Source organism: Grampus griseus (assembly GCF_964374135.1).
Source record: "Grampus griseus genome assembly, chromosome: 7".
NCBI classification, from domain to species: Eukaryota; Metazoa; Chordata; class Mammalia; order Artiodactyla; family Delphinidae; genus Grampus; species Grampus griseus.
The window spans coordinates 50,081,507-50,093,697 of NC_139001.1; the positions used below are offsets into that span (position 1 = coordinate 50,081,507).

Consider the following 12,191-nt stretch of genomic DNA (forward strand, 5'->3'; position numbering starts at 1 on the left):
ACAGTATAGTTTATACTACACATACAGTCAAACTTCCAAAGGGTTGGCTCTTAATAACAAAATGCTTTTTGATGGAAAATGTAGAGAAATGCAAGAATTGTGAATACTTCATCTAGACCTAATATCTTTTACTCGAATAGACATGTTCCATTCAATCTAGGGCCAATATGTCTAAAAGTTGTTTATAATAAAAATTCAATAATGAGACTAGAATCCACAGAGTTCTCCCTCTATTGGGTACTCTGAGTTATAAGCAGCTACAAATGTTCAAGTTCATATGGAAACATGACAGTGGCTTTTCTTGAGTGATAGTTGTGTTCAAATTTTAATATGGCACCATTTTCTTGTTCTCTCTATACAGGAGTTTTGAAAAGGTAGAAAATGATATAACCTTTCTTTGGTGTGATTCTGTAATTCTGCCTCTGGTTAAATTTGTCTGTGGTCCCTGAAAAGAGCACATCTTTACTCTCCAAGCCCCTCCCTGGACCTCTCCTTCCCAGGTCTGCTCTCACTATCTCAGGCTCCAGACTCTTACCTCCTCTAAATTAATATTTAAACTATCAGGTTGGAATGTAACCAGATAAATTAAATCCCCCCAACGTGCTAATGACTAATAATAGCTCAATAGGTGATCTCTCTGAGGTGTTTGCATTAAAAACCTTCATTCAAGTTAAGTTCTGTGTATAGGATTCCAAGCACAAAGGCAGGTAGGACTTTTTGGTGGACTTAGGACTCTATTTAAAGCTTCTTAAATCAAATTCAGTCCGTCTACTGCCTTTCTCTCCTTGGCATATTAAAACGAAGATTTCTGTAGGAACTGTACGTATACTAGCTTAAAAAATGTTTCAAAAGATATTCGTCAAAATTTCCTTTCCCTAAAGTGTTTTGATGAATGAAATGATATTTACTCTTACAATGTCGTTTACTGAAGGTGGCAGAATATTTTGTCATTCACTTAAAATTAATGAATATAATATAAAAGATTAATATATCAGAGGAAATTAGGGCGAAAAAAACCATCAGAACAGCTTGACTCCTCTTTGCTGGAATTCCTCACCCCAGTCAATGACATAAATCCTTAATTTTGGTCACTTTTGGAACCATATCTAATATATTTGACCAGAGGGAGTAGCCTTCGGGTGTGACTGGGAGGAAATTGATCAGGAAAAAAGAAAAGAGAGATGGAAAAGTAGAATGCTCTCAAGAAGGGGTGGGATTTGGGGTGGAGGCCAGAAAAAAAAATGGGACCGTTCCTTCATTCATTGAACAAACATTTCTTTCTGCCTCCCACATGCCAGGGCCTCTTCTATTGGCGTCTTCTCCGGAAGGGTGATCCTCGTCGACAAATTCCAGATTCTGATTATCTCAGGAACTCGAGCTGCCCTCACTTCCGACCTCCTCTCTCACGAACTGCCTTGAGGCAGGAGAGTCAGGATGGGATGGGGAGGGAAAGAGAGGCGACGCCCGCCTCGCAGAGCACATCTGCTGTGTTCAGCCGGGAACGTCTGTCAAGCAGTGGGAGGGAGAAGCGCATGGAGCCACCAGCCCACTCTCGGGAGAAACTCGCCAGAAAAACACCCGCCCTGCCCCCGCCCCACTCCTCCCCGCGGGCTTCTGGTGGTTTCTTTACGGAGGTGGTGTGGAAAGGCAACTTTTGGGAACTTGAAGGAGAAGGGTGTGTGGCGAACAGAGAAACGTGACTTCATCAGGTTCCGACTTAGACTCCCCTGCCGGGCTCAGGGGCAGTGGGCGGGCCAGGCCGGGTCGAGACGGGTGTGGGGCCGAGGCCGCGTCCCGAGCGGCGGTAGCAGCGGAGCCGGGCGGGGAGGGCGAGGGCCCCCAGGCGCAGTTCTCTGTCCGGCCTCGCGGGGGCGCCGGCGCGGCCGATCAGGTGACCGAGCACTCGTCCCGGGCTGCGGGAAGCGGCCTCGTTCTCAGCCGCCGGAGACGACGCCGCCGCCGCCACACCTAGTGGAGGAGCCCGGGAAGGCGGCGCGGTGGGGGCTGGGGCGGAGAGCGCCGGGGGTGGGGACGGAAGGGCGGCGGGCGGAAGGCAGGAGGTTGCCGGGGCGCGGGCTGCTGAGGGGAAAGGGACCCCGAGGCGTCCGCCGCGGCTCGCTCTGTCACCGGCGCGGGTTAAAGGCGCGGGGGCCATGGGCGCGCTCCCCTGAGGCGGAGGTCGCGGGCGGGAGGGGAGGAGGCCCGACAGAGGTAGCTGCGGAGGCCGCGGTCCGGTGACTGGGCGCGAGGCGGCCGGCGGCGGCGGCGGCACCACCACCACCACCACCATGTCGCGCTCCGTGCTGCAGCCCAGTCAGCAGAAGCTGGCGGAGAAGCTCACCATCCTCAACGACCGGGGCGTCGGCATGCTCACCCGCCTCTACAACATCAAGAAGGTGCGCACGGGCCGGCGAGGCCGCGGCGGGGGCGGCGGGTGGGCTGAGGAGGGATGGAGAGCGGGGGAGGCCCGGGCGGTGAGGGCGGCGGGCGGCTCCCGGGACAGAAATCACCGCCTCGCGGCTGCAGGCCCGGCCGGGGTCGCCGGGATGCGCCGCGGCCTATTGCGGAGTCCCAGCGCCTCTCCTGCTGGCTCGCGGGCCGGCTAGGGGCGGAGAGGAGCCATTTCCCCGCTCCCAGCGGCCAGATCCGGCCGGCCCGGCGCGGGGTGAGGGGCGCCGCCGCCGCTCTCGCCCCCTCCTCGGCGCCCCGGCTCCCGGAACGGGCTCTACGGGAAAGAGAGGAGGGTGGGTGGGCGAGAGTCTAAGAGGGGGATAGGAAAACTTGGGTGTTCAATAACTGAGGTCGGATGGTAGGAACCTGGCGGAGATGGAAGCAGTTTTCTGTTTTGGGTTTGTTAAGTGTGGGAATGTGGGAAGGGAATGGCTAATCAGGATGAACCCCGCATCCCCTCCACTTTTGCCATTTTATTTTAGATTGCCAAATAAAAGCCATTAGAGAGCGTGTTGACGATTTGGAATTATTTCATTTTGAAGGTGGAGAGGAGGGGGAAGTGAGGGTGGAACCAGTTTTCTCCTGAAATACTTCTGGGTTGTGAGTCACTAGAACAGGAATAACAACCTTCTCTCCCTTCCCTCTTTACTCCTCCTCATCTTAGTTTTTCCAACCATGTCTGATAATACCAAAACATCATTTCTTAAAGTTCGGCGTCTATACAAAATAAAAACTGTGAATATGTTGCTATTACTGCTGATTTTATAGCGTATTCTGATAATTTGAGTAGATCTAGCTAATAGGCCCATTGAAAGTCTTTACGTGGCTTCAGCAGATTAAGGAATGAGGGGCTGAGTTGGAGTTAAGAAAATAGATGTAAAGATAGAACAAATATTAATTTATCTTAGGAAAGAAAGACCAAAATCCTCTTTCTTTTAAGACAAAGTTAAAGTTTTAAATAATTTGATAAAGAGAAAGTTAAGATTTTTTGTGGCAATCTAGATCCTGACAGTTTCCAATGTGTATTTGATGTTATATCTTCGTAATTATTTTTGTTGGCTTTTTATTGCATCCTGAAGGTTTCTTTTTAGTTTAATCGTAGCAGTAGAGTTGTAGCCCTTGTGAATTAGGACTCCTGAAGAAAGAATATTTAAAAAAAATTCATACATGGGGTTGTGTAAAACTGACTTATTTGAACAATTTGATGTAGACACTGAATTCTAAAGGAGGAAAAACTGTCCTGGCTTAATAGTGGTAAATTTTGTGTAAAGATAGCTATGTTCCAGTCGCTTACCTGGACGTGAGGATTGGTTGACTTTAAACGCAGTGCAATCGGGATAGTAGCCTGTTCACTTTGTTACATTTTATGTGGCAGGAGCTCAGGGTCATTATAAAGAAGCCCTCTGCATTTACCAATGAGCCTTGGTTGTAAATTTATGTAAATTAGGAATAATTTAATTTTAGATAGTATTACTTATAGGTTGTATTGACCAGAACTTTTTTGTGAAATTATGCTCCTTAACAAACTTGGAAATTGGTTCCTATATGCCCTTTGTGCAAAAAACGAGCAAGTCAAACATTACTAAAAGTTTCTAGACATGTGGTATTGTGGTTAAAGGAAATGGTTATGATGGTTTCCAGAAGAGGAAGTGAGAGTAACATCAAAAGTGATTTGGGTATTTGGGCAAAATACCTTTTTTTAAAGCATTCATTGAACGTTTTTATGGCATAAATACAATCAAACTTTACATATTTCATCTTCATAAATGAAATAAGGTTGGACTAAATTCTAAGCATTTGAATGCTTGTAATTCCAGTTCACTGCCTTTTCTCAAAAGCATATTTTTTTTTCACTTCCTGTTTTGAGAAACTCCAGGCTCTTGTATTATTAAACTAGTAAAATTTAAAATGAGTTGAATGTGATCATTATATCCAAGTGGCTCATATTTTGAATTATTGAAATGCTATATTTCAGCACTTAACGCATTTATAATTTCTTGAGAAATATTTTTCTACCTTGCTTGATTGTGAGTTCTCTCTGGGTGGGGACAGTGTTACTTATTTTTGAATTACTGGTACTTAGGGTCCTACCTGGTCCATGAGGCCTTCAGTTAGGACTTGTTGAAAAGGATGAATACATTATGTATAGTATATTTTATATATATGCAACATATATATGAATATGTGTATAATCTTGCTCTAGTTTTAATAGTAATAGCTTTTGCTCTGCTCTCCTTGTGTGATTTTGCATACACATACATCAGATGGATTTTGAATCTTTTGCCCTGTATAGAGTTGTCTATAAAGGCTGGCATAGCTTCCTGGCTGGCTAGGATTGAAACATTTGTTCAAAAATCTTGCCAAAAAAGTGAGTGAGATCTGTTTACCATGTGTTTATAAGGTTCCTGCTGTTTACATTTTTATGACAGTATAAACCACATAATCTTTTCAATCTCTATCTCTTATACCTCAAAAAAAACTTCTACCGCATAATACGTGCCTGCCAGTCAATTATCACATTTTTATTAATGCATGTGTGCATTAGATTGTCTATCAGATCTGATTGCTCTGTTTCAATTGAAAGTCTGCAATGGCAATATTTTAGTGAGCATACACAGTGAAAAATACTTCAGTGACCTAAGTAAAATAACTTTTTAAGTTACTGTAATCAAGAGTAATAGACTTTAATGCTTATTAGGGGAATGTAACATGGTTTCTGGAAAATGTTTTGCTTTTTTAAATAAAATTTCATCAATTGAAAATTTTTTGAGATCCTTATATGTACAGGTTATGAAAATTTTAAGGAATTTGTAGTCTAATCAGGGATGTAAGAACACATAAAGGAGGATTTTAGGAAAAAAAGGTGAAGGTGGTAGATAGTTTCACATTTAAATTTATTTGCATAATTCCTTAATTTTTTTAAAATTAAAAATATGTCTTCCCTTTTCTGGACCTAATAATGCTACTCACTTATATAGTGATTTTTAACATTTTCAGGCTACTTTTATATCTGCTACTATGGCATGGCAGGCAGTGTGGTGGTGGAAATAAAGTGTACTGGGCCAGAAGTTAGGAGACCTGCCTTCCAATGTTTCAGTCTGTCTCTGAGAGATTTGTAATACTGGGTAGGTGTCTTGACTTCCCTGAGCTTCATTTTTCCTCATCTGTAAAATGGGGGGAAATTAACTGTGAAAGGAACACTAAAGTCTGTTCCAGCTCTGATTATGTTATCTTTCAAGTAGACATTAAGGCCTGTTTTAAACAGGAACTGAGCTCAGTTTAGTTTTCCTTAATATAGGGATGGTAATGTGTGCTCTGCCTACTTTACAGAATTGTTTTTGTGAAGATAAAAGATAATAACAATGTGAAAACAGTTTAAAACTTCTCTGAATCTAAGATAGTATTTGTTTAGGAGTTTCAGTAACTTTTTGGGGCAACATTTGTTTCTCTGAAATAATTTACTACTGCTTAGCAAACACATATGCCGAAATTCCAACAGAAGACATTTTAGCTAACCTTAAAAATGTTTTTTTCTTGTTTACTCTTTCTTGTTTTTTCTATTTTTTCCTACACCATCACCAACATGAACTTGATAACAACGGATAACAAAAGGTATCAGTTAATACTTTCATATTTTTCATCTTGTTAAATTATTGCTTCAATTTTAAAGGATAGAAAAGGAGAAAAGACCTACCCAACTATTGCAAACTTCTTTTTAATGGTGTATTTTTGCAGGTTTCAATGTACTTTTACTTCTTTATTTGAGGAGTACTTTTTTCCCACAGTCTTCTCCCCGTGATTTTGGATGAATTTATTTCATGAGGAAAGAAATTAATAGAATAGCAGTGTAAAATTGCAAGTCTTTAGCTGGTATCTGCTTATCTAATGGAGGAAAAAAAATGTATGTGAAGGATGCAGTCGAGGTAAAGCGAGGGGAATCAGATTTAGTCTTCCCTTTCAGTGTTACGTTTCTCTTCATTTAGGGCCTTATTTTCTGTGTTGGTTGATCAGGAGCAGGAACATGTTCCAAAGATTGGGATTCTGGCAAGTTGTAGACTAATAAACATTGTTAGTATGCATAAGATTTTTTTCCCCAGGGAGATTTCATTATCAAGATCCTTAAACGTGTTAAGAAGAGAACAGTCTCTTCATAAATCTGTATTTAAATAATATATATATTTACATAAACAAATCCTACTACATCTGTAACTTTCAAGGAAGCTGCTTGTAAAAAATGAAGATTTGATAATTCTGTTTCTTGTTATGCTGGATGGTAGGCTGAGGAGATTAAGGTCACTGAAAAATTGCATAGGAAAAAAAATTATTTTTTTAAGTGGCAGGGGTAGATTATCCATCTTGTGTTTCCTTTGTGGAATTGTTAAATAACTTAAATATTAATTTTTTTAATGATTATAAAAGGAATACAGGTTTATTGTCAAAAACTCAAACATGACTTCAAAAATTCTCTGCCTGCTCATCTCCCACTTTTAAAAATAAGCTGTATATAGTTAAACAATTTTCTGTACAAATGCTGACATATGTGCATGCATATTTTGTATTATGATTCAATTAGGTTCTTTCCAAAAATAAAATTGAGGAAGCAGCATGGTACAGTTTATATATCAATGAAATTAGGGTTCTTAATCTATTGCTAGTATACTTATATTTTAAGAAAATTACAGGGATGGACATATTTATCTAGCTACATCCAATGTGTTAAAAATGAGTGGAGCCAGATGAGAAAGTGTGTCAGTGTTGAAAATTCTTGTCCTTAACTGGCTAGGATGATTAAAAATTTAATTTGTATTCTTCGATAATTTACTAGCAGTGTTACTGTTAAGTAAAATTCTAACAATAATTTCAGATCATGTTCAGTAGATGTACATTTTATGTGTTAGAACTAAATAGTTTTATCTCTTTATTGTTCAACAAAAATAAGGTGTAATAAAAGTAATGCTAGCTGCTATTTATTGAGACTCTATTATATGCTAAATTAAAAAAAATTTTTTTCTTCATAGATCTGTGATGTAGGTACCTATTCTATAGATAAAGCAATTGAATTTGGAGAATTAAATTTGCCCAATTCTTACTTTAAAAAATAAGAATTGGATTGGCACCTTTCTTTCTTAACCCCTAAGTCTGAGCTCTTAATTTATTTTTGCCATTAGATTTATAGTCATTAGTGAAATTTTCGTGGTAGACATAATTAGATTTTGAACACACAATAACCTTAAAGAAATATGCAGTTATATTACAGAAATAATTTTCCTCTTAGACTACTTTTGTATGAACTTTGTATGGATTTGTTATGAAAAGATCATTGAGATCATAATTATCAGTATACCAGTGATTATTAAAGACTTCTGTTTAGCTTCGTAATGTATTAAAATGAGAAATAGTTTAGAATTAGGAAATTTAAAATTCAGTTTATTAGCATTTTTGAGAACATGTATTTTGTATTTACATTTCATATTATATGCATTTTTCCTTTGTGATTATTTCTAATATTTAGTTCATGACATATTAAAATATACAAACTGAAAGGACTGACCATACAAGTAATACTAAGAAAACTAACAGGAAATTTTGCTTTAAACTGGGGGTAGAATATATATAAAGCAGGAAGGAAGGTGTAAGCTCAAAGAAACAGTGAAATAGCATTTATCTTCCTTAATTTTAAGGACGCATACAATCATTTCCTCATTGCAGATATTCTATCTTTAATTTTGAGATTTTAAATATACTTTTTCATTTTATATTTTGATTTCTGAAGTCAAATGGTAACAGTTTTTTCATTGAAAAACCCTGCATGAATTATAAGAAATGCAATTAAGAAAGTGTAACCAGTAAGTGTGTTTCTTTCTGTCTTGGAGTTTACAAAAATAGCAGTATTCTTTTCTATTCCCAAGGCATGTTTTTCTGTTGACTGTTTTTAATATTGTCTTTATTAGTAAATGTAAAATCTTAACTTTGATCCTATTAAAAATTTGCAGTACTGTAATTATTAGATTTTGATTTACTTAATCTGACAGTGATGAGAGAATCTCCTACTTAATCATTTCGTCACATACTATTGTACTGACATGTTTTACTTAAATAAGTTAATAAGCTCTTGAATTGTTAGTTTGTCTATGTTGTTCAATTCCACTTGCAGTGACATAAACATCTTCTTGAGAATTGAATGGTAATTAGTAACTTTTATTTGAATCTTTAACATTTTTAATAATGAATTTTGAAATATATAATGGGTTAAAGGTTTCAAAGGAATCTCTTGTTTTAAGTAAAAGAGCCTGTACTGGAAAAACTTTCTTACTGCACAGTTGATTATTTTAGATATTTGACAGTAATAAACCTGTGTCTTTAAAACTATTTTATAAGTCACATGAACTATTCTTTTAGTCAGTACCAAAAACTGGGAGTTTCCTTTTCATTCATTCATTTACTCTTCATTTATTGAATGTCTTCCTGGACACTAGGAAAACAGATAAATTAAGATACAGTTTCCAATGCCAAGAAATTCATATTGTAGTGGGTGAGAGAGATGTATAGATAACTAACTAAAAAGCAGTGTTTAAGTGTGGTTGTGGGTGTCTTGAAAAGTGAGTTAAAGATTCCTGTCTGGGAGAGATGGGAACAAGAGTTAGTGACTTTTGTGCTTGGTTTTGAAGTATGAATAGAAACTTTAGCTGGGCAGTGACAAGGAGTAGCCAGCCAGTCATTATTCAAGATTTCAGACATTTTTTCAGTGGAGTATATAAAGATACAAAATATAAAGTTATAAAATCCCCTAGTAATATCTAATGTCCTTCTTGCTGGTATATAGCCTCTAAACTTCTCTGTTATTTTCCCATACTTGTAGCATATTCTGTGGGTTGAGAGGGCTAGATTCTAGGTAAAGCTCTGATCCTTTATTTTTTTTTTTTTTTAACTTTGGACAAGTTGTTTAGTCTTTCTGAATTAGGGTTTCTTTATTTAGAAATTGAGGGGACCAGTGGTTCTTAGTCAGGGATACACAATATAATCATTTTAGAAGGTTTTTAAAAATACATATATCTGGGTCATGACCCAAACCTACTGAATAAGAAAAAGCCCCTGAAGTGGTTTTGATGTTAAGAACCACTAAAATAAGTAAAGTGTAACTTCTTAATACTTCTGATTTCTTTTTCTGATAATCGTTCGCTATAATGATTTAATTTTGTTTTTTGGGGATAACTAAATTTCTGTAATGCTAAGCTGCACGTAGACCCTATACTAGCAAAACCATCTATAGGGTACTTATTTGCTCTCAGCTTCTCTTATGCTTCAAGTTATATTTTTTGGTTTTCTAAGCCGTATTAGTCTTATTGATTCTAATTCTTGCAATCTTAGATATTCCAGTTTTCCCACATTTGTGGAATACTCTTTAATTAGCCTTATAAGGTTGAGAATTAAATGAGTTAATTCACATAAAGTGCTAGTGTAGTGCCTGGCACAAGAGTAAGAAGTGAATAAATGTTAGCTATTAGTTCTACTTCTGGGGCTTGAAACATAGTGGACATTTACTAAGTGTTCATTTTTTTTCTATTAACGCAGCTCAAGACCACCTTTAGGAAACATTTCTTAATTATTCCTTTTTACTGTCTGATATTATAGTTTGATATCTACTTACTGCTAATACAAAATAACTATTTGTACTTCAGAAGTATGTTTCTCAGCAGTCCTTTAAAGAGCAACTTCTTTAGAGTAGTAAAAATGTGGCCAGATATAACACTTTTAAAAAACTATAACAGAATGCCTTTGTTTATAAACTGAAATGTTTCTGTATATGAGAAGCTGAAAAATGTTTGAGAACAAGGACATAGACATCTTCTTGAGAATTGAATGGTAATTAGTAACTTTTATTTGAGTCATTAAAATGTTTAACAGTGAATTTTGAAATATATAATGCATTGAAATATTTCTTAAGTTTATGGTTTTCCCAGAACCTGTGCTTAGGAAACAGTAATCATAATTTATATACCTTTAAATCTGCTACTGTTGACTCTAATTAAGAGGTAATGTATAAAATTACATTAATTCTAAAGCATTTCTAGTAATTTCAGTATACTTTCCTATCAAGCTTCTTAATCCAAACTGTAGAAGTGGGTTACTTCTTTTTCCTTCCTTTTTTTTTTTTCACCTACCCCAGCTCAAGGGTGAAATTGAAAGCAGATTGGTTGGGCAAAATATAGGTGATACAAATGAGGGGAAAAAATGGAAAATTAATCAGTAATAATAGAATTTGAAGCTTGTTTTGGTCTTGATAGATTTTCCAATACTTACTGGAAAATTTCACACCGTATTTCATTATTTTTAAAATTAGAAAATAAAAGAATTATACACAAGTTCCTTTTATGGTCCATGATCTTATTGGGTCCATTTTTCCTCTAGGCATTAATTTCAATTTGCTGAAGACTCAAGGGAGAATCTTTGTCCCTTTATGCCTTCAATTTTGCAAAGCCTGCTTTAAAACAGGTTTATTATTTCTTGTTTATTGAGTAAAAGTTAAATTCCTCTTTCTAGCATAAATTGGTTACATTTTGTATTTTTCTCCTCTTTCCTGATACGATTCAGATGAGGTTAATTTCTTTCCTATGCTCTCAAAAATAGCATTCTCACTCTGATCCCTGGGATTTTGTTCATGGTCTTTTCAATTAAGTTGTTATATTAAAAGAAATCGTTTTGTTCTGTAGTATTTTGGCAAAGGAATGTGTTTTATTGCTGAGTTAGACTAGAAATTAAAAAATAAAACTTATTGAAATCATAGGAATTTTCCTTTAATAGTGATTACTCCAATAAAAGTTTTGAGCAGCTGAGGTATTGAAAGAAGGGAACTTTTTTTTTTTTTTTTTTTTTTGCTGTACGCGGGCCTCTCACTGCTGTTGCATCTCCCGTTGCGGAGTACAGGCTCCGGACGCGCAGGCTCAGCGGCCATGGCTCACGGGCCTAGCTGCTCCGCGGCATGTGGGATCTTCCCGGAGCGGGGCACGAACCCGTGTCCCCTGGATCGGCAGGCGGACTCTCAACCACTGCGCCACCAGGGAAGCCCTGGAACTATTTTTGTATACATTTTTGGGAGCATATATTTTTATTTTTTAAATTTATGTATTTTTAATTAATTTTTTGGAGTATAGTTGATTTACAATATTGTGTTAGTTTCTGCTGTAGAGCAAAGTGAATCAGTTTTACATACACATATATCCACTCTTTTTTAGATTCTTTTCCCGTATAGGTTATTACAGAGTATTGAGTAAAGTTCCCTGTGCTATACAGTAGGTTCTTTTTAGTTATTTATTTTTTATATAGTAGTGTGTATATGTCAATCCCAGTCTCCCAATTTATCCCTCCCTCCTTTCCCCCTTGGTAACCATAACTTTGTTTTCTACATCTGTGACTTTCTGTTTTGTAAATAGGTTCATTTGTACCATTTTTTTAGATTCCACATATAAGCGATACATCTTTGATATCATATAATATGATATCATATCTTTGTCTTACTTCACTCAGTATGACAGTCTCTGGGTCCATCCATGTCACTGCAAATGGCATTATTTTGTTCATTTTATGACTGAGTAATATTCCATCGTATGTATGTACCACTTCTTTAACCATTCCTCTGTTGATGGACACTTAGGTTGCTTCTATGTTCTGGCTATGGTGAGTAGTGCTGCAGTGAACATTGCAGTGCATGTATCTTTTTGAATTATGGTTTTCTCCGGATA

At 37.4% G+C, this 12,191-nt stretch overlaps 1 protein-coding gene across 1 annotated transcript in view; it reads left to right on the forward strand.

Moving 5' to 3' along the window:
* Positions 1–2,038: 2,038 nt before the first annotated feature.
* Positions 2,039–12,191, forward strand: part of NCKAP1 (NCK associated protein 1) — a 98,405-nt gene continuing 88,252 nt past the window's right edge. Inside the window, exon 1 of the mRNA XM_082658454.1 lies at positions 2,039–2,396. Within this exon, the coding sequence (XP_082514580.1) occupies positions 2,289–2,396 (108 nt within the window). The 5' untranslated portion in view covers positions 2,039–2,288. The remainder of the gene's footprint in view (positions 2,397–12,191) is intronic.